Source organism: Molossus molossus, unplaced genomic scaffold (genome assembly GCF_014108415.1).
Source record: "Molossus molossus isolate mMolMol1 unplaced genomic scaffold, mMolMol1.p scaffold_m16_p_12, whole genome shotgun sequence".
Classification (NCBI taxonomy): Eukaryota; Metazoa; Chordata; class Mammalia; order Chiroptera; family Molossidae; genus Molossus; species Molossus molossus.
The window spans coordinates 32,224,996-32,251,662 of NW_023425347.1; the positions used below are offsets into that span (position 1 = coordinate 32,224,996).

The following is a 26,667-nucleotide window of genomic DNA, read 5'->3' on the forward strand; positions in this document are numbered from 1 at the left end:
ATCATATTGTGGAGGGCCTTCAATAAGGAGTTGATTTTGTTGGCAGCAGGAAGTAATGTTTCTAAGGGGACAAATGATCTGATCAGTGTTGAACTTCAGGAGGATCAATTAAACAACAGAATATAGAATAAATTGTAGCATTGTAGGACTGGATTCAAGGAAATCCAGTAACTAAGTGAGAGATGAGATTGTGAACTGAGGCAAAACTTTGCAAACCATGGCACACCTTGTAAAATATAATGTCAAAACTTTTCAGCCAAAGACTGCTGGGAGCACACCTGAATTTGAGGAAAGTTAGGTGTTGGAGAACACAGCACTGACAGAACTGAGTCATTTCATGGAGTTAGAGGAGCTTGTTTAAGGATTTCAGTTTGTGCTGGGTGATTCTTAGGAGGGTTTAGAGAGCAGAGGTCAGTTTTGCATTGGGTGCTCTCAGAAAGTGGAGTGTTGGATATTTTGGTATATTTTATCTTGGCAGTGGATTAAAGAAATAGTAGTCATTTGTGTTAGCCAGAAGAGGGGGATGTTTAGTTATTTTTGTGTCCTTATCTCTAGTTTCAGAAGTAATTGCACTGTAGTCTTATCTCTGTCTTCTGTAGTCACAGAGTGACTTAATCTGAGTGTTGTTGATATTCTTCCAAAGTTGTTTATGTTCAATTGGGAACACTGTTGTCCAGCTGTTAGCTTCCAGTTGTCAGGGATGTTTTATTACTTAATCAGTATCTAGTACATTGATCTGCTTAGCCCTCAAGGCATCTAGCCAGTTTTCTCATATGGTGAGCAGTTTATTCATTTACCCCAGGATGCTATACACACACCGTACAATCATTGTCTAGATGTGCCATGCCTTGCAAAAGGTTGATGGAGCACTGACACTGAAAATAAAGAGTAAAAGACCAAGAAAGGGTGTAAAGGTTTTCAAAGCTCTTCTGTATCTACATTTCTAGTTCGCTTAAAATCTATGCTCCAGCAAAAATAAACTGATTTCTGTTTCTACCATCAGTAGTTTGCTGCCTTTGGATAATATGTTCTTAACCTGGAACATCTTCCTCTGGTCCCCTTCTCATGTCCAGATCATTTCTGTCCTTCAAGGACCAGTTCAAATGTTCTCCTTTCCTCCTTGTTACTAGTGAGAGCTGAAATCAAGAAAAAGTCTATTTAAAATATAATAAATGAATAAATTATATATTCAGATACATTAATTCTAGCTTTGGGGATCAAGTTGGAAGCAATCTCTATGAATTTATACAGCAGATTTCTTATACCTCAGAAGCACTTATTTCTAACACTTATTAAATATGTACAGTGTCCTATCTCCTAGAAGCTCTCAGTGATGCCATCAAAATACCATGAGGTTTGCTTCTTTCTTGATTCTTCAGTCTTAAGTATAAAGCAGCAAAAAAGTTTTGAAACTCCACCCTTACTCTTACCTCATTCAGGACAAGAAGTACTGCTACTCAGTTTATATCAGGGAAGTTAACAAAAGCTTATAGGTGGCTCAGTGTTCCTTGTGAAAAGCTAAGTTGCAGCTAATAGTGGGGGCAAGGACTAACTATTATCTAAACTATCTTTTTAAAAATGACATACTAAATGGGTTAATGGAGGAAATGTGAAAAATCATAATCTTTTTGTACTGTCTGAAAGGAAAGAGACTGGATATAAATGAATTATATTAACTTTATAGTAATGGATGTAGTAAAAATAGGTTTATCTTATATTAATTTAGGAATGACTACCTGCAGAAAACCTGGGAACCGAGAATGTAATCATCACTGTAAAAATAAACAGACATGTGGACATGACTGCTGTGAGTTCCATAAAACAAGTTTATTTCAAGTTTTAAAAATTGAAAGGTCTTTGGTAAATAGTAATCATATCCTAATTATCTATGTGTGATATTTATATTATGCAGCTTAAAACAAATAATTTTCTTTCTCTTGTGGGCAACATGAAAAAAAGTAAATATTAGATAAGAAATGTTGGATTTATATGAACAATACCTTAAGTTTAACCTAAAGAATCTAGAGTTTCTTTTCATAGGTAAAACTGGAGTTGCACAGAAGTCAGAAGTGAAAGAGCCAACAATTTCTTCATATTTATCTGATTTAAGAAACAGAAATGCTGTTTCATCTCTTCCTCCAGTTAAACGTCTCAAGGTTAGTTTTAGTAACATTTATCCCATGTTCTGTAATTAAATGTATATGAATATTCCTTTACTCTGTGTATCAACTAGGTAGGTAGCCACAGTGTACTTGAGGGTTTGACTAGGAATATGACCATTATTCATAACACTGTTTCTAGAGGAAAAGGTATTATAGTTCTTAATAATCAATCTGTAAATCCACTTTTGGGACATATTTACTGCCCCTTCCCTCATTAGCTGCCCCCCACGCCCCACCCCCAGGAAAGAGGGAAACAGGGATATGTAGCTTGGCTTGTTTTAGCAATTGAAACTAGACACTTGCCCTTTACTGGCTTGGTCTGTGTTGGACTGGCTGGAAGCCTGAAGTTAATTTTGATTCATGCACCTAGATGAGTACTGGTCAAGAGCCTCCCTTCCAAGTAATGAAGAAACGGGAGTTTCTACTGTTTGATAGGCTAGTCACTAGCAGACTTATTCTAAGCCTAAGTCATCATATCTAGGGTAAAGTAAATGGATCAGGCTACAGAACCAAGTCAGCAAAATGGCAATGGCTATTTCTTTCCTAGGGCTTATATAAGAATAAAGATTCTAAGTCATGTAAAACAAGGGGAACATTAGGAAACAGGGAGAGGCATACAGTTTGAAGGAAGTTTTCCCTTCCTTTCTTCCACATTTATTCTATATTAGTTTTTTTTCCTTCCCTTGGTCATTGAGCACCAAGAATATGCCAAGCAGTAGAATAGGAGTTAAGATACAATGATGAATAAGACAGTTTTAGTCCCAATCCTCATAGAGCTTATAGTTGAGTGAAGGATACAAATAAGTAAATTGACTTTTCCAGTATAGTGCGAGGAGTGATTCTGTGACAAAAGGGTAAGATAACTTGAACTTAGAAAGTATACTGACTTCACATTTGGTAGGCCAGAAAAAGATCCTGATAAACATGATTGAGGCCTAAAGGATATATAGGCATAAGCCAAGGATGAGGAGGTGGGCACCAGAGTGGTGGTAGAGAGGGGAATAGAAAAGTATTCTAGACATAGAGAATACGCAGTGCTCCAGAGTTGAGAAAGAGAGATCTCTTCAGTTGAAAAACTAAAGTAATACAGTATTTCTGGACTTACAAGTTGGAGGTAGGAGTGGATAGAGATGAAACTAGAAAAGTAGAAGCTGGATCATGAACATTTGTTTGCTATGTTAAAGATTTGGACTTTATCCTGCAAGTATTGGGAAGTCACAGAAGGGCTTTAATCAGTGACATGATCAGAATTGCTTTTGATAAAATTCATTATGTATGCAATATAGAGAATGGATTAGAGGATGATACAAAAGGAACACAAAGACTCATTAGGTGAGTTTTGCAATAATGCAAGCAAGATGATGATCTAGTCTAGTGTGGTGGCAGTAGAATGGAGAGAAGTTTAAAATATTTTCCACAGATAGAATCAACTAGCTTGGTACTTAGTTAGTTATGAGGAGTGACATAGAAGGAGTAAAGATAATGCCCAGCTTTCTGGCTCGGGCAACTGGGAAAAAAGTAGGCCTCACTAGCGTAGGAACTCTAAAGGAAAAGTAAGCTTGGAGGTGTAGAGACACAATAAGTTCAGTTTGGGATATATTGAATGTAGAGGCCTGCAAGATGTCTAGCTAAAGTTGTTTTATGGACAGCTGGATATAGCGTTTGAAAATCAGAAGAGAGAGCTAAGCTAGAAATACAGATTTGAGTCATTCACATGTAGATTATCATTGAAGCTATGGGAGTAGATGAAATCTTTGATTGAGAATGTATAAAGTGAGAAGAAGGCCTAGTAAAGAACTCTGAAGAATATCTACATTTAAGAAGGGCCTAAGAAGGAAATTTGAGTTGAGAACTAACCTGAGTTTTTCATAATTCATCGGATTTTATATACCAGTAGGAATTTTGCCATTTGGCTAATTTGTTAAAAGATACTGATATGAAATTGGTAGCTGAACTTGTATTTTTTTTTTCCATTAATAGATGCAGATGAATAAATCTCAAAATGTGGACCTTAAGGAATTTGGTTTTACTCCAAAAGCTTCTCTTCCTAGTGTATCAAGGTACAAATATAATGTTAATATCTAAGGTAAAATATTCATCATAAACTTTCTCTTCCTCCAAAGAGTCATTTATTCAGAAGAAGGTGGTCACTAGCCATCTTCAAGTCATGATAATCATTTGGTTTCATAATGAGGTAATGACATTATAGGAGTTTCAATATCTTTCATACCCTAAACTTACTTAGGACTCTACAGTTATAGAATACTTCATTGAATAATCTTTCCCTGGGAAACTTCCCATCCTATCTGTCATTCCATCAGGCTCTCTGCGTTCTAAACTTAACAGGTGACAAGAGTATACTCTAAAAAGAGAATTCATGTTTATGTACAAAGTTTAATCTTTTCTATTTAGGGGCCCACTCTATATTAATAATACATCAGATTAATAAAACAGTTTATAATGAATTTTTTTTACTTTTATATATTATGTTTTTTGCTCTTAACAACCTGAGGTATTTTTTTTCTCATTTATAGATGAAATAGTTGAAGCTCATATTTCTAGTTACTAAGTCAGTGTTCTTTACTTATATTATGATACCTAGAAGACAATAGTACATGTCATTTCCCTTCCAGATAAGGGAATTTTATATGCAGGGATGACATTTAATATACTTAAATGGTACAGAACAGCCACTGGCCAATCAGAGCAGATGCCAACGCTACAAGAGATCCTAGCTTTTGTTATCCAGTGGAAACTAGCATTAGCAACAGCTTTTTAAGGCTCTACACAGAGAGCAGATACCTACATATTGGGGGCATGTAAAGATGACTATCTGTTGCTTTCATTAAAACCTATATTTTACTCTTTACTATCCAGACTGGTACAGTTTTTCATAAAAGTGTTGAATGAATGAACCATACTGAATTTTTTTTTTCATTTATATGAATAAATAGTTTTCAAAGTCAGATTAATTTTATTAATTTTCTTCAGAACTTTTATGGTTTTATTTATCTTTATAAAGGTCAGAATATTTAAACATACCTGAATTATCTGTAATGGAGCAGAGAGATCAGCATGAAATCTGTGTAAATGTTCAACAAGAACCATCTGAATATCAAGACAAAGGTAAATTATCATTGATATTGACTTGAAAGAGAATAGGATTTATTATTACTTTAGATTGACAAATAATGTTATTGAAAAATCAACATCTGAAATCATTATGATTGTAAATATAGCAACAATTTTCTCTTGGGTTATTAAACCAATTTCAGATTCTTTGGGTCTCTTATTTCAGATGGTCTTACTATGTCTGTCATAGATATAAAAATATATGTATATATTTTATCTTTTCTGCTCTGGTCGGTGTGGCCCAGTTGGATGAGCATTGTCCCATGCACCAAAAGGTCACTGGTTCAATTCTGGTCAGGGCACATGCCTGGGTTGTTGGGGTGCATACAGGAAGCAGCCAATGGATGTTTCTGTCACATTGATATTTCTCTCTCTCTCTCTCTCTAAAATTAATAAAAACATATTTAAAAAAATATCTTCCCTACATAGTGTTGACTATTTTTATTTAAAGATAATATGAGGAAGAGCTGAGAAAATAGGGGATCTTTCAGTACAAAAGGTATTAAAATGCTGTACTATTACTTGTACATATCTTTTGAATTTTTAAAAATAATTTTGTGTTTACAAAAGTAGTCCAATCTTACAAAATAACCATGTGACCTTGGGAAAATCATGTAATTTCTTTGGACCTTATCTTTAAAATTAAAGGATTAAATTGGGTGACCTTTAATATCTTTAAGACCTGTGATTCTTACAATTTATATGATACTGTAAGAATATAACCTAGTTTGTAGGATATAGCTGGTGTATAATCTAGGTTTGCCTTTTATCTGTCGCTGTCATTAAATTAATGAGATAATGCATATACATTTCTCAACATTGTGCCTGGTTCATCATTAGTCTGGATCATGCCATTAATAGCATCTTTTCTCTGGGCCATTTTATTAATAACCAGTCTGTTAAAATGTGTGAGAAATAATCCTAGCCATAGAGTTGTTTGTTCAAGTAACTGTATGTAGAAATGGTAAGCTTGGGGTTTTCTGAAAATAATTTCATGTGTATGGACTTGGCATCTATTGCCACTCTTTTCTTTAAGCTTTCACTTTATACTTCTTCTAGCCATAATTTAAGATCTTAAGTAGGCAAGGGCTGGGGTACCCACCACTTCTTCAGACACCATGATAGCCATTAAGCCCCTTAAGACAGATCAAGAAAAATCCCCTAATCTCACCTAGAGCATCAGAGCATTTATCCAACCCGTTCAAAGCCTGAATGTCATTACAACATGCATAGAAGGTATAAGATTGTCAGACCTTTTATTTTTATCTCCCTTCAGCCTATAACCCTCTAACTTAATCCTTGTACTGCTGGCCCTACCCTGCCCTCTCCATACCAGAGTTCATCCTTCCCGCTACTTACTTTCATGTTGGTTTTACAGAGTTTTTCTACTTTTATTTCTTTCTACCCACTAATCCAAATACAATTGATATTATGATATAAAAGTCTCATCGTGATACTTTAACCCCCAATGATAACTGTATCCCTGTTTTGCTTAATGTCCCCCCACCCCCTTTTTAAAAAGAAGGATCTATATAGTATACCTTTCATAGTATACTTACCCATTTTATCTTGATACCTTCATCTGGTTATATTTTAGGGATCTTAGGATTAAATGAGATAATGTATATAAAACTCTTAGCAATGTATTTGGTACTGTTACTAGTAGTAATTGTGTATATTATACTTTTCACACATTAGTCTTTGATGACAAAACATAATATAAATGTATTCAAATACTGCTCTTGAGACTGTTTTTAGAAAAACATAGCAAATTTTATTATCTGTATTGCAATTTCAAGAAGGGAAGAAGGAAAATGTCAGAAATTTTATGAGAAAATATGTTGAATCATAAAATTTTAATTATAAGGGACCTTTGTGCAATTTCTCATTTTACTATAAAAGAAGCCAAGACTTTGAGAGATTAAATGACTTGCCCAAAATCACATATCTAATTAATGAAAGAATCAGAAATAAAGTCCATATCTCTTGATTCCCAATTCAGTGCCATTTCTATAAAATGAAGTTGACTTTTAGTTATCAGTGAAGAATTGAAAATTGAACCAATAATATATGAACTCTTTCAACTTTCCACCCGCAACTCCATATTTCTGTCTCTACAACCATCATTAACTTTCTTTTTGTCTTAAAAGAAGAATGATATTTTCTTTTATTCAAGGTTTATCTCTCCACCTGTAATCTTAATCTTGCCAATCCTACCTCTCCTGGGACTTAGAGACCATTTATCCCTCTCCTTTTTCCTATTTTTAAAAAGCTCTCTTCCCTATTGCCTCTTTCTCTTCAGGATATAAATATGCTAGAGTCTCTTTCTTCTTCAGCTCTATGTCCCCAACTAACTAGCTATGGCTTTTTTTTATTGTAAGTGACAGAAATTCTACTAAAAGTGACTTAAGCACAAAAAAACAAAAATAAAAAGGAAACCGATTATCTCATGTAAACTGAAAAGTACAGACAGGTATCTGTCTTGCTTTAATCTCACTAGACCCAGGCATTCAAATGATCCCATTATTCCTCTGGTTTCTCTCATTTGTTTAGCTATCCTGGTTACTAGTTGGGTTTATCTATTTATTTTTATTTTTTGCAATTTTTATTAATTTATTTTTGTTACAGATGTTTTTCCTCCATTGACAGCCTCCTCCCCACCCCCCATGTCCCCAACATTGTTGTCTATGTTTATTGGTTTCGCATACATGCATATAAATTCTGTGGTTTATCTCTTCCCTCCCCCCTGTCTTCCTCTTCTGAGGTTTGTCAGTCTGTACCCTACTTCTGTGACTCTGGGTCTACTTTGTTCATCAGCTTGTATTGTTCATTATATTGCACAAATAAGTGAGATTATCTGATATTTGTCTTTCTCTGATTGGCATAATACTCTCCAGGACCCTCCATGTCATCTCAAAGGATAAGAGATATTTTCTTCCTTACAGCTGCATAGTATTCCATTGTGTATATGTACGACAGCTTTTTTTCCCCACTCATCTATTGATGGATGCTTGGGCTATTTCCAGATCTTAGGAATTGTAAATAGTGCTGCTGTGAATGTAGGGGTACATATATTCTTTCTGATTGGTGTGTCAGCTTCTTAAGATATAGCCCTAGAAGTGGGATTACTGAGTCAAATGGCAGTTCAATTTTTAATTTTTTGAGGAAACACTGTATTGTTTTTTATAGTGGCTGCACCAGTCTGCATTCCTACCAGCAGTGTACTAGAGTCCCCTTTTCTCCACACCCTCACCAGCACTTGTTGTTTGATGATTTGTTGATGGGAGCCATTCTGGCAGGTGTGAGGTGATACCTTATAGTTGTTTTAATTTGCATCTCTCTGATAATTAGTGACATTGAGCATTTTTTCATATGTCTCTTGGCCATTTGTATATCCTGTTTGGAGATGTGTCTGTTTAAGTCCTCTGCCCATTTTTAATTGGGTTCTTTGTCTTTCTTTTGTTGAGTTGTATGAGTATTCTATATATTTTGGAAATTAACCCCTTATCTGATGTATCGTTGGGAATTACGCTCTTCCATATACGGTCGTCCCTCATTTATCGTGGTTAATCCATTCCATACTCGAGCGGTTGTACCTGATATTGAAGGATTCCTGGGGTGCTCAAATACATAGGGCTACAGTCCATACGTACAGTAATTTTAATTGTAATTGTAATACAGGAGTGTATAATTGACTCAGACAACCGAGCGCATGCTACATCATTTTCACTGTCTCGATCAACTTTTTAATGAATATATTTGAAAAAACCACAATAGAACGAAGCCATGAAAGTCTAAACATGAAGTGGCGAGGGATGACTGTAGTGGGTTGCCTTTCTATTTTGATACTTGTTTCTTTCTTTTTCTTTTTTTTTTAATCCTCACCCAAGGACACTTTTCCATTTTTTGTTCAGAGTGGGAAGGAGAGAGAGGAAGAGAAAAAGAGAGAAACATCAATGTGAAAGGGACACATCAAGTGGCTGCCACCCACATGACCAACCAGAGCCGGGGACAAACTGCAACCGAGGTATGTGCCCCTAGTGGGAACCAAACCTGGGTCTCTCTGGACCACAGGCCGACGTACTAACCGCTGAGCCAAACCGGCCAGGGCGATACTTGTTTCTTTTACTGTGTAGAAGCTTTTTTAGTTTAATGTAATCCCATTTATTCATTTTTTCCCCTTTGTTTCTCTTGCCTTAGGCATTGTATCAGTGAAATTTCTGTTGTGTGAGATGTCTGAAATTTTGTTGCCTACATTTTCTTCTAGGATTTTTATGGATTCACGAGTCACATTTAAGTCTTTTATCCATTTTGAGTTTATTCTTGTATATGGTGTAAGTTGGTGGTCTAGCTTCATTTTTTTGCAGGTACCTGTCCAATTTTCCCAGCACCATTATTAAAGAGGCTGTCTTTACTCCATTGTATACTCTTCCCACCTTTGTCGAATATTAATTGAGCATAATGTTTTGTGTTAATTTCTGGGTTCTCTGTTCTATTCCATTGATCTATATGCCTGTTCTTGTGCCAGTACCAGTCTGTTTTGATTACTGTGGCTTTGCAGTATAACCTAATATTCGGTATTGTGATCCCTCCTACTTTGTCCTTTTTCAAGATTGCTGTGGCTATTTGGGGTATTTTTTGCTTCCATATAAACTTTTGGAGTATTTAGTCTAGTTTCATGAAATATGCCATTGGTATTTTAATGGGAATTGCATTGAATCTATAGATTACTTGGGGTAGTGTGGACACTTTAATGATATTAATTCTTTCAATCCATGAACAAGGTTTATGCTTCCACTTTTTTATATCTTCCTCTATTTCTTTTTTCAATGTTTTGTAGTTTTCTGAGAACAGGTCTTTTACTTCTTTTGTTAAGTTTATTCCTGGGTATCTTAATTTTTTTGCTGCAATGCTAAATGGAATTGATTGTTTTTCTTTATTAATTTTAGAAAGAGAGGACGAGAGGGAGAGAGAGAAAGAAATATCGATGAGCGAGAACATTGGCCACCTCCTGCATGCCACCCCACTGGGGATTTGGTCCACAACCTAGGCATGTGCCCTGACTGGGAATTGAACTGGTGACCTGTTGGTGCATAGGTTGACACTCATCCAGTGAGCCACACTGGCCGGGTGGGATAGTTTTTCAGTTTCTCTTTCTGTGAGTTCATTATTGGTATATAAGAATGCTGTCGATTTCTTGATGTTAATTTTGCTACTTTGCAAAACGCATTTATTAGCTCTAGTAAATTTTTGATGGGAGTCTTTAGGGTTTTCTATGTATAATATCATGTCATCTGCAAATAATGACAGTTTCACTTCTTCCTTTTCAATTTGGAGCCCTTCTATTTTTTCTTCTTGTCTAATTGCTGTGGCTAAGACTTCCAGTACTATCTTAAATAAGAGTGGCGAAAGTGGGCATCCCTGTCTTGTTTCTGTTCTTAAGGGAAATGCTTTTAGTTGTTGCCTATTGAGTATGATGTTGGCTGTAGGTTTTTTCATATATGACCTTTATTATGTCAAGATACGATCCCTCTATTCCTACACTGCTGAGCTCTTTTATCAGAAATGGGTGTTGGATTTTGTCAAATGCTTTTTTAGCATCTATTGATATGATTATATAGTTTTTATCTTTCATTTTGTTTATGTGGAATATCACATTTATTGATTTGTGAATATTGTACCATCCTTGCATCCCTGGGATGAATCCCACTTCATCACGGTGCATAATTTTTTTTGATGTATTGCTGGATCCGATTTGCTAATATTTTGTTAAGGATTTTGGCATCTGTGTTCATCAGGGATATTGACCTATAATTTTCTTTCTTTGTAGTGCCTTTATCTGGTTTTGGAATTAGGATTATGCTGTCCTCATAAAACGAGTTTGGAAGTCTTCCTTCTTCTTGGATTTTTTGGAATAGTTTGAGGAGAATGGGTGTTAGATCTTCTTTGGATGTTGGTAAAACTCTCCCGTGAAACTGTCCGGGCTTTTGTTTACTGGGAGTTTCTTGATTACATCTTCAATTTCTTTAGTTGTTATTGGTCTGTTCGTTTTCTATCTCTTCCCGGTTCAGTTTTGGGAGACTGTGTGTTTCTAGAAAATTGTCCATTTTGCCTAGATTGTCTAATTTGTTGGCATAGTATTTTTTAATGATCCTTTGTATTTCTGTGGTGTCAGTTGTTACTTCTCTTTTGTATCTGATTTTATTTGGGTCCTCTCTTTTTGTTTGTTGGTGAGTCTGGCTAAGGGTCCATCAATCTTTATATTTTCAAAGAACCAGCTCTTTGTTTCATTGATCTTTTGAATTTTTTTTTTTTTTAGTTTTCATGTTGCTTATTTCTGCTCTGACCTTTACTATTTCTTTATTTCTACTTGCTCTGGGTTTTTTGTTTGTTTGTTTGTTTACTTTCTAGTTCTTTATGTCATAGGGTTAGAAAGTCAATTAGGAATTTTTCTTGTTTCTTGAGGTAGGCCTGTTATGCTATGAACTTCCCTCTCAGGAGTGCTTTTGCCACATCCCATAGATTTTGTGTTATTGTGTTTTTGTTTTCATTGGTTTCCAGGAAGTTTTTAATTTCTTCCTTGATCTCCTTGGTAACCCATTCGTTGTTTAATAACATGCTATTTAGCCTCCATATGTTTGAATGTTTTTGTTGTAATTTATTTTTAGTTTCACTCCATTGTGATCTGAGAAGATGCTTGATATGATTTCAGTCTTCTTGAACTTATAGAGACTTAGTTTGTGTCCTAATATGTGATATATCTTTGAAAATTTCCCATGTACACTTGAGAAGAATGTGAATTCTGCAGTTTTGGGGTGTAATTCTCTGTAGATATTGATTAAATCCATATTATCTAGTGCATCATTTATAGTCTTTGTTTTCTTGTTCATTTTTTGTCTAGAGGATCTATCCAGTGATGTCAGCTATAATTGTATTGCTGTTGATTTCTCCTTTGAAGTCCTCTAGAAGTTTTTTAATGTATTTTGGTGCTCCTGTGTTAGGTGCATATATGTTTACCAAGGTTATATTGATAGATCCTTTCAATATTATGTAGTGGCCTTTGTCTCTAGTTATGGCCTTCATTTTGAAGTCTGTTTTATCAGATATGAGTATTGCTACTCCAGCTTGTTTTTTTTTTTTCCTTTCCATTTGCTTAGGAAAAATTTTTCCATCCCTCCACTTTCAATCTATGTGAGTCTTTTGTTGTGAGATGGGTCTCTTGTAAACAACATATATATGAGTTATGCTTTCTTAACCATTCAGCTACTCTGTGTCTTTTGGTTGGAGCATTTAATTCAATTATTGACTATATTTAAGGTTATTATTGATATGTACTTATTTATTGCCATTTTTGTTTATTATGGTTATGTTTCTCTTCCTATTTCTTCCACCTATTACAGTAGTTCTTTTAACATTTCTTGCGGAGTGCTGGTTTTATGGTAATATAGTCCCCTAGCCTTTTTTTTGTCTGGGAAGCTCATTATTTCACCTTCTATTTTGAATGATAACCTTGCTGGGTAGAGTAGTCTTGGATTCAGATCCTTGTTTTTCATTACCTTGATTACTTCATGCCATTCCCTTCTGGCCTATAGTGTTTCTGTTGAGAAGTCAGATGATAGCCTTATGGGGGTTTCTTTGTAGATAACCTGTTGCTTATCTCTTGCTGCCTTTAGGATTCTTTCTTTGTCTTTAATTTTTGGCATTTTAATTATTATGTGTCTGGTGTAGGCCTCTGTGCATTCTTCTTGGGGCTCTCTGTGCTTCTTGAACTTGTATGCCTTTTTCCGTCACCAACCTAGGGAAGTTTTCTGTCATTATTTCTTCAAATATATTCTCCGGACCGCAAGCCGATGCTCTAACCGCTGAGCCAAACCGGCCAGGGCTTCAAATATATTCTCTAACCCTTGCTCATCGTCTTCTTCTTCTGGCACACCTATGATGCGGATGTTGTTTCATTTCATATTGTCCCACATTTCTCTTAGGCTGTCTTCCTGTTTTTTAAAAAAAAAATTTTTTCCTTTTGGTTCTCTGATTGGGTGATTTTTTTCTACAGTTTCTTCTAATTCATTGATGTGGTCCTTGGCTTCCTCTACTCTGCTGGTTATTCCTTCCAATGTGTTCTTTATTTCTGTCATTCTTCATTTCCAATTTGTTGGTTTTCAATGCTTCTATATCTTTACTCATGCTGTTGAGCTTCCTCATGATTATTACTCTGAATTCCCCTTTGATATCTTGCTCAATTCCATTTCATTCATTTCTTCTTCTATCAGATTATCTTGTTCTTTTCATTTGGGATTTGTTTCTTTGTTTCACCATTTTGGCTATCTCAGTAGGTTTTGGTGACCTCATAAGTGCTGAATTCAGTGAACTCTTTTCAACTTTTATTTTCTTTGAGCTTTGTAGTATTTGACACATCTGTCTTGTGCTTTCTTTTGTAAATCTCTTCTTTGAATTAAACCAGTCAATTAGGTCTCCTACTACTTCTTGAATTGCTTGGGCTTTTCTTCCCGTTGATGTTGCAAAATGATGATGATGATGATGATTTTTTGCTTCTTCAGTCTTCTCACTTTATAAACTTTTCTTAGTGTCACCCAGGCTCATGTCTTCAATTATTGACTATATTTGGATGATTTCTAAATCCATACTCCCATCTAAATCTTTCTGTATAGCCCCTGACCCATCTATACAATCACCTTTCTGGACATATCCACCTGAAAGTTAACATGTCAGCATCTGAACTCTTTCTATTTTCTCTATACTTCACTCTGCTCCTTTTCTTTTTTTTCTTAGCTGAATGAAAGAACCCTCTTCTTGTCCATGCTAAAGGCAGAAAAGATTCAACCTAAATATCTTACCTCATATGTAATTAATCACCAAGTCCTATGTATTTTACTACCTGAACATCCCTGTATCTGTTCTTTCCTCTCTATTCTGCTGATACTCTAGCTTAGGCATTCATTGTTTCTCACATATTGTGGTGGCTTTCTTATTTTTTTCTTTGCTTTCAGTCTCACTGTCCTCTAATTTGTAACTATTCTGGGTTATCTAACAGGCATTCTTGATCATGTTAGCCTCTTGCTAAAATATTTATATTAATAGTTATTCATTGCCTATAAGAAAAAAAATATATTTCTTAACATGTCAAACAAGCTTCAAACACTGTCTTGCACTTAACTGCCTGTGCAGTCTCAATGGGCTGTACTTTGTGTTCCAGAAATCCTGAAAACATACAGTTTCCCAAACATTCTCTCATCTCTCATACTGCTGTGCCTTTCACATGCTATTCTCCCTTCATGGAATATCTTGACTTTCCTTCTTGCCCTGCTTCACAATCATACAGTTATATCAAGGTCAAATTCCAGTGTTAACATCTTACCATGTTACCATCTGAAAGGTGCTTACTCTGACTTCTATTGTAGGTTTAGGTCCTGTTCCCTTTGTATCCCCTTTGCACTTGTACCTACTTCTATTTTTAGTATACATTATATTGTGGATATATATCAATGTGCAAAAGTAGAATAATGTGAACTATAGTTATAGATGCAGTTGAAGGACAAAGTAGGATTTGGATAGGTGAAGAAGATAGAGGATATTAAAAGTAAAGGAAACTTAGCAGTGATTGGAGCAAGTTTGTACTGGCTTGTGAGTGATTATGATTAAATTTGGGGGGAATCATTCAACTATTATTAAAAGTTTAATTATATAAACTTTCAATTAAATAAAATATTAAAAACAAAGGCTATAAATATTCAAAACTAATCATTTTCTATTCTACTACCTTTCATTATCTGTGTTCTTGAGATTATTTGCATCTATATTTGTATCTATATAGTGGAAGCACTATATAATAGGGTGCTGTTATGCATTTCTTTTAAGTTTTGCATTCAGTGATGTCATGTTGATAGCTTAAAATCATCCATAGTGGAAGTATTTACACCATGAAGATCAGCAAACACTGCAAGTCAAGGCTTGATTTCTTGTTTTATTTGATATTTAGACTTAAGGTGATGAAGAAAATGTTAATTGTCCAGATTAAATTTAACAGTGTCTGTAGCCATTACATTGTGAATAGCACACAAAAACTCAGGGAATATTTTTCTAGTATGTGAAAACTGTTATCAAATTTAGCAAAGAAGTTGCATAAGACAGTGGATGATTGAGTAAAATCCCAACATATGTCTTTGTTATTTAACTTTCATCCTACTTGTTAAAGTCAACAACAAATATCAAACAACATTCATGTGAGAACTATATTCACTTGTCAGTTGCAACCATAGATTTAAGAGTTTGGCAAAATTCAATGAAAACATTCAGTGAGAATCAATTTGATATATGGAATTTACAATAAAGCATGCTGTATATTTTTATTATTTGTAAATTGTGTGCTGCATATTCTTCTAATAAATACATATGATAAACTTATGTATGTATGTATATATATGCATACATTTTTGGAGAAGCAGTTATTAAACATTTATTAGCACACTGCCATGGCAAACTGCACAAGAGAAAGCAGATTGTCCCCATAACAATCTTATGTTTTAGGTATTATCATTCCATTTCACAGAGGAGAAAACTAGTCTCAGAAAGTTTAAATTTCTTATCTAAGATCATACAACTAGTAAATGAAGGAGCTGGAATTTTCACTTAGGTAGTCTGGCTCTAAGCCCAGGATTCAAACAACAAAACTAAGGATTTTTTAGCAGGAGAAATATTAAGATGTATTTTGGACAAATATATTTTATACGAATACTCAAAGTTAACTTGTAGGGCAGTGGTTCTCAACCTTCCTAATGCCGCGACCCTTTAATACAGTTCCTCATGTTGTGGTGACCCCCCAACCATAAAATTATTTTCATTGCTACTTAATAACTGTAATTTTGCTACTGTTCTGTCTTAGGCGACCCCTGTGAAAGGGTTGTTTGACCCCCAAAGTGGTCACGACCCACAGGTTGAGAACCGCTGTTGTAGGGAGAAGAGCTGGAGGGAGGAAGACCATTTTCCAAGCTAACCTTATAGTAAGGTTATTCTTTTATTTTATTTTATTTTATTTTATTTTATTTTATTTTATTTATCCTCACCCGAAGACATTTTTCCATTTTTTGTTCAGGTGGAGTGGGAGGGAGAGAGAGGAACAGAGAGAGAGAGAAACATCAATGTGAAAGGAACACATCGAGTGGCTGCCACCCGCACAACCGACCAGGGCCGGGGACAAACCGAGGTACATGCCCTTAGCGGGAACTGAACCCGGGTCTCTCAGGACCACAGGCCGACGCTCTAACCGCTGAGCCAAACCGGCCAGGGCATAGTAAGGTTATTCTTATATAGGAATTAAGATGGAAAATTTATTGTCTTAAAAAAATCCACTGAAAATTAAATTTAGTTCCACTATCAGTATATGTAATTCAGTGAATAGAATTGGTTGAACACAGTATTCAGCAGTGCTTGACCCAATGCTTTTAAAAACTATTCAAGACCTCTGTTTAGTAGTTGAAAGATGTGTTTGATATATCAATCGATAATAATGTTTATGGTTTAAAAAGTACCTATACTCTTTTATACATACACATGACAGATTTTTCTAGATGGATCTATTCTACAGCTTCAAATGAGAAAGCCCCTCAAGCAGTGCTGTTTAACAGAAATCTTAATGCATCTGGAAACCAGAATTTGACAGATGTGGATAAAAACAACTCTCCATTTTCAGAAGTTTTGAATGTGAACTTCGAATTGGGAAACGAAGTTTGGGATGATTTTGATGATGAAAACTTAATAGAAGTTTCTAGCTTTTCAGCTGATAATAAGACAAAACCATCAGGTATGTTAGCATGAAATGGTTTCATGAGAAGTTTTTTGGATATTTTCCAGTTCAGCTTCTGGGGCTAATTTTTCTTCTTCTTTTTTTTTTATGTTCTTGCCTAATTAGCTTTGGTTTGTTAAGATTCTAATTTTTAACAAAATTGAAAATTTGACTCTTCCACAGAGAGCATTTTCTCCTCCTTTTGACACAGGTTAAGGTCATTCCATGAGGATAGTATAGCAAATGATCCTTTTCTATTCTATTGTTCCCATCTTGTTAAAGACCCTATTCAAATTCAGATTGTTTATTCATTCTTTTTTTATGAAACAAACTGTCCAGCTCTCCATTCTAAGATCACACATGGTCTGCTAATGTTTGTGAAGGACAAAAATAATTTCCTTTCTAAAAGTATCTACTAGCAAAGAAAATAAAAGATAACTTTATTTATAGTAGAAATATTAACTTTTCAGGTGTGAATAAATAGGAAAGGATTCATTTCTCCTGTATTGGATATTGTATTTAAATCATATGCAATCCAAAAATAGGACTTAGTTCTTTGAGTTACTGGCAGATTTACTGTAGTTCCATCAAAACAGAGAAGTGAAAAATCTTGGTAAATGTATAACATGACAGCGAGATAGGAAAATTCTCTTCCACATGATGGCTGAGAGAAGGAAATCATTCCCTCAGAATTATAGTTGCCTCTTCCAGTCCTCTTTTCAAAAGGCCTTCTTAAGGAAGCAAATAGAAGCTGAAATATTGTTTCAGGGTTCTAAGAATAACCTAAAGAGCTAATTCTCCTAAGGAATAAGATTTGACCACCTTCACGAAATAGACCAAAAAAGTCTCCAACATAGGGATAGGTACAATTTCCTATATTACTAGACAACTACTGGTCCCTATCTCAAAATTAAAAGTTACTGTGGCCTTGGCCAGTGTGGCTCAGTTGGTTGGGCATTGTGCCATGCACTGAAAGGTTGCCCATTCAATCCGGTCAGGGCACATGCTCGGGTTGCAGGCTGGATCCCTGATAGGTGGCATGCAGGAGGCAGCCGATCAATGCTCTGCTCTCACATCGATGTTTCTCTCCCTCTACCTTCCTTTCTCTCTTAGAAAAAGAATCAATAAAAAGATACAAAAAAATACTTTTTTTTTAATCCTCACCTGAGGACATTTTTTGCATTTATCTTCAGATACCCGGGGGGGGGGGGGGGAGGCAAGAAGAGAGAGAGAGAGAAACATAGATGTGAGAGAGAAACATCAAATGGTTGCTACCCACACGACCCCAACCGGGGCTGGGGACAAACTGCAACTGAGGTATGTGCCCTTAGCGGGAACCAAACCCAGGACTCTGGTCTGTGGGCCGACTCTCCAACCTCTGAGCAAAACCAGCCAGGGCTACTTTGTATTTTGAAAAAATAGAAGTCACTGTGTACTGCAAGTTAAGAGGCAGTTTATACTGACCCTTTGAGGTAGCCCAATCCTATGACGGCAGAGCTTTGACACTGGGAAAATCAGTCAAAATAAATGTTCCCCCACCTATAGAGGACTCCTAATGAACTTAATTACATGTAGACCATTGAAAATATTGAATAAACTTTAATTTGATTGTTTACATGAATTAAAAATAAATAATAGTGATTTGGGGACCTTTTAATATAGTGACTAATAAGCTAACCTATGTTTTATAGTTTTACCCTCTTAGCTTTGCTCTCTTATTTCTCCATGCGAATGAAATTTGATCATTGAGAAGAATTATTCATTCCTTTCTTAACCAAGTTGTATCTGTTGGATAAAGTGAGCCCTTGTAGATCCTGTGAAAAGCTCCATTCAGCTGTTTCCTAACATTTTATTTCAAAATGTTATCTCTTTATATAGGATTTGGAAACACTTTGAGTTCAGCTACCAGAGGAAGTAAGCCATCCCTCCAAGAGTCAAAGAGCAAATTCCAAAGAGAAATGTCAAACAGGCAAGTTTTAGAAGTTGGGTTGGGAATACAACTTTATACAACTTTATGTTCTCTTGACATGAATTGGAGATGGGCATCAAGTCTAGAGATGAAGCTGTAAGGTATAAGCCATACTAAACCCTCTTAATCTTAGAGCTGTGTTTTTCAAAGTGCTGTTGTCAGACCACCTGCATCAGAATCACCCAGGGGGTGATATTTAAAATGCACTCTCATGGGCCCTACACTAAACTTCTGAATAATGGTATCTGGGGCTGGAACCCAGGAATCTTCACTTTTCACAAGACTTGAAACCTGAATAGTTGTTCAATAAGGCATTCCAAGTAGAAGCAGCATGTGCAAAGGGATAAGGCTTCTCAGGGGTCAGTCAAGTGTGGTCTGTGTGGCCACAAAGTTGAGGCTGAGATTGCTGAGGGCTGATTGTGAAGAACCTTGAATGCTATATTTTGACACTTGTAATGTATCCAGTAGGCCACAGACTCGACCTGACTTCAGGACTTGGTGAGCCAAAACCACCTGTAGAGTGTCGCATCTAAAGAGAGAAACCACTACTCAGCTCCAGCAAGTTGTTGCTGGGGAGAAAATGAGTGTCTAGTGTTATCAAATATTCTAATTTTTTTTAAAAAGCTAGGAATCTAAAATTTTATGTGACATCTCCTGACTTTTAAATTTTGACAGCTAATTTTTTAAAATGTAACAATCTGTAGCATCCACCTCTAAAAATCAATTATAATGTGAGTAGGTTAGCTGTACCCTAGGGGACTCTGGTTTTTTACTTCCATAGTGGGCAGTGAAGAGTCACCCAAGATTGTTAAGCACAGGATAAACGTTTGATTAGAAAAAAGTCATTCTAATGATTTGGAAAATGATATGTAGTGATAACAATATGATACTTAGAATGAAAATAGAGGGTAGGGCCACCCTAGGCCTGGTGGCTAATTTGAGAAAAGCAGCCTATGAGGAGGCCTAAAGTAGGGTAGCAGTGGTGGAAACTCAGAGGTAGAGTTGGGTTTTTGAAACATTTCATAGATAACACAGATTAGATTTGGCAATTGATAGGATACAGTAGTTGAGGAAGAGGAGAATAAATGGCAAGTAGGTAGCTAGAGATGTTATCTGAGAATATAGGATACATAAACACTTGGAAAACAATTTTAGAAATGTTCAACTTGACATATTTTTACAGAAATGCAAAATACATTTGGATATTGGACTTGATTAGAAGTCAAGGGAGAGGATTTATAGCCACAGCCAAAATTTTTCCAAAGAAAAGTAATACATACTAGCAACTTTTTATTCAGGGTCCAATTTACTTAAGGATTATTTATTTCTCCTTTGTTAAAAAATACTAAATTTGTGTTGCCTTTGGTATGTTTGCTACTATTTAGTCAATTTACTGATCTTCAACATCAAAGAATTATAGATTTCAGAGGATTCCAGAGCTGAGGGAGGCTTGATATAAGTGTTTTTTAATTTCCCCACCACTGGGTCCTTGAGTCACCATTCAGCGTCACTAGCAAGTAATCATGCCATCACCAGGACAACGCCAGGGAATGGTAGCTCATTCATCCCCAAATGCTTGTTCCACATTTGAATCTCTCATACCGTTCAAAAGCGCTTTTAAAAAATTGCCTAAAATTTTTTTTATTCTTTTCATTCATTGGTAGAACTCTGAGTCATACAGGATAACCAGATTAGAAGCATCAAAGTGGAACAAAACTGCAGATGTAGAGAAGCAAAACATAGGTAGGAAGTGGAAACATACAAGTAGGAAGATAAGGCACTTGAAAAGTTTTGTGCACCACACCTTTAGGAAACTACAGATAATTTGGGGAGAGTTTTAAGAGTGACCAACAGGAGATTAGAGGGTTTAAGAAGGAGTCAGGTCCCTGAGAAACTGGTGCCAGAAGTTATTACTAGGAAGAAGGCCCGTGGGGCCTGAGGGTGTGGACGGGAAGGAGACACGTATTTCCCTTTATACCCTTTTTACTGTTTTAATTCTTGGCCTTACCTCAAAGACAAAATGACTTAATCTTATTAGTATATGTGATTCCCCCGTTCTCCTACTCACTGCTTATTGTTCCATGCATGACTGTCACATTTTAGCCTATGATGTCTGTTTAAACAGTCACCTCCTCTGAGGGGCATTGATGACCATTATTTAAAGTGGGTTTATACTATTATTTCCTATACTATTACTCAGTTAATTTCCTTCTTATCACGTTAGGATGTACAATTATGTATATTTATTGTTTACTTATTGTCTGCACCTCTACTAGACTGGAACTCCCTGAGGATTTGTTTACCACTTTTTACCCAGATTCCTAGTACAATATCTGACATATGGAAGCCAATAATAAATGTTTTTAATGAATGATTTTTTTCATAATCCTCACCTGAGGATATTTTTCCATTTTTGTTCAGATCGAATGGGAGGGAGGGAGGGAGGGAGGGAGGGAGGGAGAGAGAGAGAGTGAGAGAAAGAGAGAAACATCAATGTGAGAGGGACACATCAAGTGGTTGCCTCCCACACGATCCCAATCAGGGCCGGGGAAGAATCGCAACCAAGCTATGTGCCTTTGACTGGAATCGAACCCACGACTCCTTGGTCTGTGGGCAACGCTCATAACCACTCAGCCAAACAGGCCAGGGCTTAATAAGTGAAATAATACAGAAGATTAAAGGTGTTTCTATTATAAAGATGCATAGGAAGATAACTAGAGATGTCTGCCTACACTGAGACCAGGGAAAGGAGATTAAAAGTGGAATCTAGAAAAGATTTACAGACTGCCAGCTGAAAGACAATTAAGCATGAGACCCAGTTTTAAAGAAAATTGTTGAATGATTATTTGTGTATGCCCTTAAAATTAGTATTCTTATCTAATATGGAATATATAAGTTGTTTTGTCCAAAGGAAAGGAGATACACCAAGTTCTCCACAAATCTAAGAAACGGCATCAGTTTTTACGTGACAAATATGATACATTTTAATCATATTCTCCAAAGAATCACTGTTGATCTAAATTAGAATGGTTTGTTTATCTTATTTGTCATATTTTACAAATAATTAATTTTGATTTTTAGTTTTGTTTTATCACATGAGGAGCCAGATATTTATCTATCAAATTCTGCCATGTCCAAGTTTGGTGCATCCTCCATGACATCATTACCTCAACACGATGAAAATATAAATACTGTAAGAAGCACTTTTTTGTTTTTCTTTTAAATTCTACTTGAATAGTTAAACTTTCTGTGATAGTTGTTTTTTCCTATTTCAAAATACAGGTCCATTTACAAAATGGAAAGCAGCAGAGTCTGTCACCAGAGATTAAAAGGCTGTGCTTTCCTCACTCTGAAAAAAGATCAAAATCTTCAAATTCTGTCAAGAAAGTGGATTTCTTTGTTAGAAAAAGTGACTCTAAAACAAAAATTGATTTTAGGTAAGAACCCTTTAAAGACATCTCAAGACAAACCAATAAAATTTTTTTACAGAGAAATTCGGCATTCAACTAAGGATATACAGAAGAAGCCACATTGAGACTGGCGGGAGGGGCAGAGATGCAGAATGGGCTAGTGCCACACCCGTGTATGGCAGCTAAAAATTGGGAAGGGTATCTCCACTGTGGAGATCCCCCCTGGGGAGTGAGGGGTCCCAGCCCCATATCAGGCTCCCCACCCCAGGGCTCTAGTGCTAGGAAGAGAAGTGCCCATAACTTCTGCCTGTAAAATCCAGCAGAGATTGTGACTGAGTGAGACAGAAGGCTGCTAGAATCCCAGGCAGTTTCTCTTAAAAGACCATGCACAGACTTACTCTGACTCACTTGCTCTGAGTTCCAGTGCTGGGGCAGCAGCTTGAAAGGCAGCAGCTTGAAAGGCACCAGGGAGGAACTGAAGTGTCTGGCACCAGGGCTAGAGCTGGAGGGTCAGCTTTCTCCCAGACAGAAGTGCTGGCAGAGGCCCCTTGTTTCTTTTTTGAGTCCTTTTCCCCACAGAGATGCCAGGCGGGCACCATATCTGAGTCCAAATCAACCTGGCCCACACCATTTGCCCGCCCTGGTAATTCCATGAGATACTGCCCCACCCAGCTTGCAGGCCCATCCATACCAGTTCCAGTGGCTTTTCCACACAAATGGCCTGTCTTGGCTTATGCTTCAGATGTTCCTAAAATCTCTCAAACAAGCAGAATCTGACCTCAGCATATCCCAAACGTCTCACTAAGTGACTCCAGGCTTGCTACTAGTGGCACCCAGCCTTGCTTCACAGCTTGGACTCTCCTGGGCATCTAGAAGCCCAGCACAGTAGCAGCCATCACTTGTGGCTCATGCCTGGTGGTACCAAGCAGAATACAGGTGGTCGCTGACCTTGGCCTGCACCTCCCAGGAGGCCCCAAAGCCAGCGTACCCAGTGGACAGCTTCAGACCATGTCACAGTACCACCCAACCACCTCTGCAAGTGATACACTCAAGGGGCAGACTTAGCAGTAACCAAAGTCCCATTGAAGTAAGTCCTGCTTTGTGGGGTAGGCCCCTGCACAGCTGATCCTCTATGGTGGCTACAGCCGGTCCATGTAGCCAGTTGACCTGGGGATCACCCCTCCCATTGACATGCCAACAGCAACCAAAATTCAACTACAAAAGGAGGGTGTACACAGCCCAAGGGGGTGGCGCACCTGGAGTGCCCAGCTTGGGTGACTGGGGAGGCTGTGCCACTGAACCCTATAGAACACCTATTATGTAAGACTCTACCTAGCCCAGTTCTGGAACTTAGTTCATTCTGGAAGTTAGAAAACTGAAACATTTTTTCCCATTAGAAATAATGTAAATTAAATTAATCCATTCCAGACCCCCAAATGATTCCCTGTTTTAACCTTTCTTATATACAGTACATGTCTAGTGTACTGTAATTTATAAATAAACAATTTAAAAACAGAAAGGATCTGAAATGTAAGTGAAAATTAAATCATAATAAGCAGAAAAAAAAAAAAACACGAAAATATTCACAGTACAATTTCCTAAGGTGTTAACAGTGATAAACTGACTCATACTCATGCATTGTCTTCTTTGTCGCCTAAGAGATGTGTGACTAGTTACACAGGTATCAGCATGAAAGGGTTGTCATATTGAGAAGTGAATTGTTCGAAATGGGAGACATTTGAAAACCGAGGTCTTACTACATAGAAACAAACACGGGGAGGCAGCCAAAGTGAGGAGACAAAGAAACATGTCTCAAATGAAAGAAGAGAATAAAACTTCAGAAAAAGAACTAAACAACATGGAAACAAGCAATCTACTAAAAGCACAGTTCAAAGCACATGTTATAACAATGCTCAATAAACTTAGGGGAAGAGTAGAAGAACTTAGTGATAATTTCAACAAAGAGGAAACCTGGAAGAGTGGAACTAGAAAACATAAAAAGAAACAGACATGAAGGTTACATTAACTGCAGTGAAGAATACATTACAGGGAATCAGTAGTGGAGTAGATGAAGCAGAGGATCAAATCAGGGATTTGGAAGATAAGAGCAGAAAACACCCAATCAGAACAACAAAAAGAATCCAAAATAATAAGGATAGTATAAGGAACCTCTGGGACAATTTAAAGCATACCAACCTTCACACCATAGGGTTGCCAGAAGGAGAAGAGAGAGAGCAAGGAATTGAAACCTACATGAAAAAGATAATAGAAAACTTTCCTAACTTGGTGAATGAAATAAGCATAAAAGTCCAGGAAGTACAGAAAGTTCCAAACAAGATTAACCCAAAGAGTCCAGCACCAATACACATTATAACTAAAATGCCAAAGGTTAAAGACAAAGAGAATCTTCAAAGCAGCAACAGAGACAGTTATCTATAAGGGAACTTCCATAGACTGTCAGCTGATTTGTTAACACACTTTGCAGCCCAGAAGGGATTGGCAAAAAAAAAGTAATGAAAAACAAGGACCTACAACCCAGATTATGCTACCCAGCAAAGCTATCATTTAGAATCAAAGGACATATAAAGAGCCCCCTAGACAAGAAAAAGCTAAAGGAGTTCACCACCAAGCTAGTACTACATGAAATGTTAAAGGTTTTCTTTAAGAAGAAGAAGAAAAAAATTCAAAGTGTAAACAATAAAATGGCAATAATACATATCTATCAACAATTGAATCTAAAAAACAAGCAAGCAGAACAGAAACAGACTCCTAGATACAGAGAACATTTTGATGGTTGCCAGTTGGGAGGGGCTTTGGGAGATGGATGAAAATGGTGAAGGAATTAATACAAATAGGTAGTAACAGAATAGTCATGGGGATGTAAAAGTACAACATAGGAAATATAGTCAATATTGTAATAACACAAAAATTAAACAAAGATTAATTGATTAATAAAAATCCAAATGAAATTAGCTAATATTTCAAAAGTTCAAGTTGTATTTTAATCAACCAGTTCTTTCATAATTCTACATCTTCAATGGGGGAAAAAAATTTGAGTAAGTCTAATAAATGCCCAAACTGCTGGTCATTTTTATGAATAACTCTGTTAACAGTTTCCCCCACCTCTTGAATAGTCAAAGTTTATAGCCATATTGATTAAATGACATTACTTTTCAATATGTTTAAAGAAATATCTAAGAGACTTTGTCCCCACTTTACAATTTATGAAATCTAAATTTTCCCCACAGACTTTCCACAAGGTTTTGCATAGTGAAGTACATTTGATATATTAACCTCTGTTCAGCCTTCAACTTTATCCACTTTTTATTTATTACATTCTTTATTGTGTATTTTAAAATAAATTGTGTTGCAATAATAGTTAATTTTACATTTGCCTTCCCCCCACCCCCAGTAGGTATCATCCTGATGATGAAGCTGATGAAATGAAGGCTTTTCTGGGAATATTTGATGGTATTTTCTAAAAACAAAACAAAAATGCTCCTTATATTAATAAGGTATAAAGACACCTAATTACAAAGCATATTTTTTATTTTTAAAAGTATATAATAATTGTTCAGATTTATTTTTCTTGGATTGATCAGTTTTGTTGACATTTTCACCACAAAATATCTGGACTAATTTCTTTTAATTTATTGAATTTTTTCCAATTATATTTTCAAATTGTAACTTTGTGAAAAGTACTTTTACAGTGGATTTGTTTCAGTAAACTGATAATTAAATTGTAGTTAGAAATAATTATTTGGTTATTGGATTTTGACAACCACTTTAAAATTTTATTTTTATATATTTTTAAGAAGAGATGTATCGTCAGAGCAAAATAATGTTAGTTAGTGAATCTATTTATTGTACAAATTATTCAACAATATTTAAGAATCCAGTGGCTGTCTGAACGTGTTATATAATTTCAAGCAATAAATGAAATGCTAGTCAATGTAGATTATTGTCGTCTTTTGTTTTTCAATTGGTGAATACACATAACTTTGTTATGTTGGCTTTTACTATAGCAAAAGCTACTTCACATTGTTTTTCAATTGTTTGTTGATAAGTAGGAGATAGGCACATGAAGCAATGTTTACTGTCTAATGTATTTATAGATACAGTGTGAAGTTGAAGCCCAGTTAAGAAATTTTAGAAATATTAGAAATGTTTCTTTAAGCGTAAAAGTCTCAGAGA

General features: G+C 36.1%; 1 protein-coding gene across 2 annotated transcripts in view; it reads left to right on the plus strand.

Moving 5' to 3' along the window:
• Positions 1-26,053, plus strand: part of HFM1 (helicase for meiosis 1) — a 93,950-nt gene extending 67,897 nt beyond the window's left edge. Inside the window, exons 26-34 of one of the 2 annotated variants that reach the window (XM_036256707.1) lie at positions 1,727-1,807; positions 2,041-2,156; positions 4,143-4,222; positions 5,185-5,288; positions 17,002-17,112; positions 18,973-19,063; positions 22,145-22,256; positions 22,346-22,500; positions 25,886-26,053. In XM_036256707.1, coding sequence (XP_036112600.1) covers positions 1,727-1,807; positions 2,041-2,156; positions 4,143-4,222; positions 5,185-5,288; positions 17,002-17,112; positions 18,973-19,063; positions 22,145-22,256; positions 22,346-22,500; positions 25,886-25,955 — 920 coding nt within the window. In that variant the 3' untranslated portion in view covers positions 25,956-26,053. The remainder of the gene's footprint in view (positions 1-1,726; positions 1,808-2,040; positions 2,157-4,142; positions 4,223-5,184; positions 5,289-17,001; positions 17,113-18,972; positions 19,064-22,144; positions 22,257-22,345; positions 22,501-25,885) is intronic. The other variant, XM_036256706.1, reaches the window with a different exon arrangement.
• The last annotated feature ends 614 nt before the right edge of the window (positions 26,054-26,667 follow it).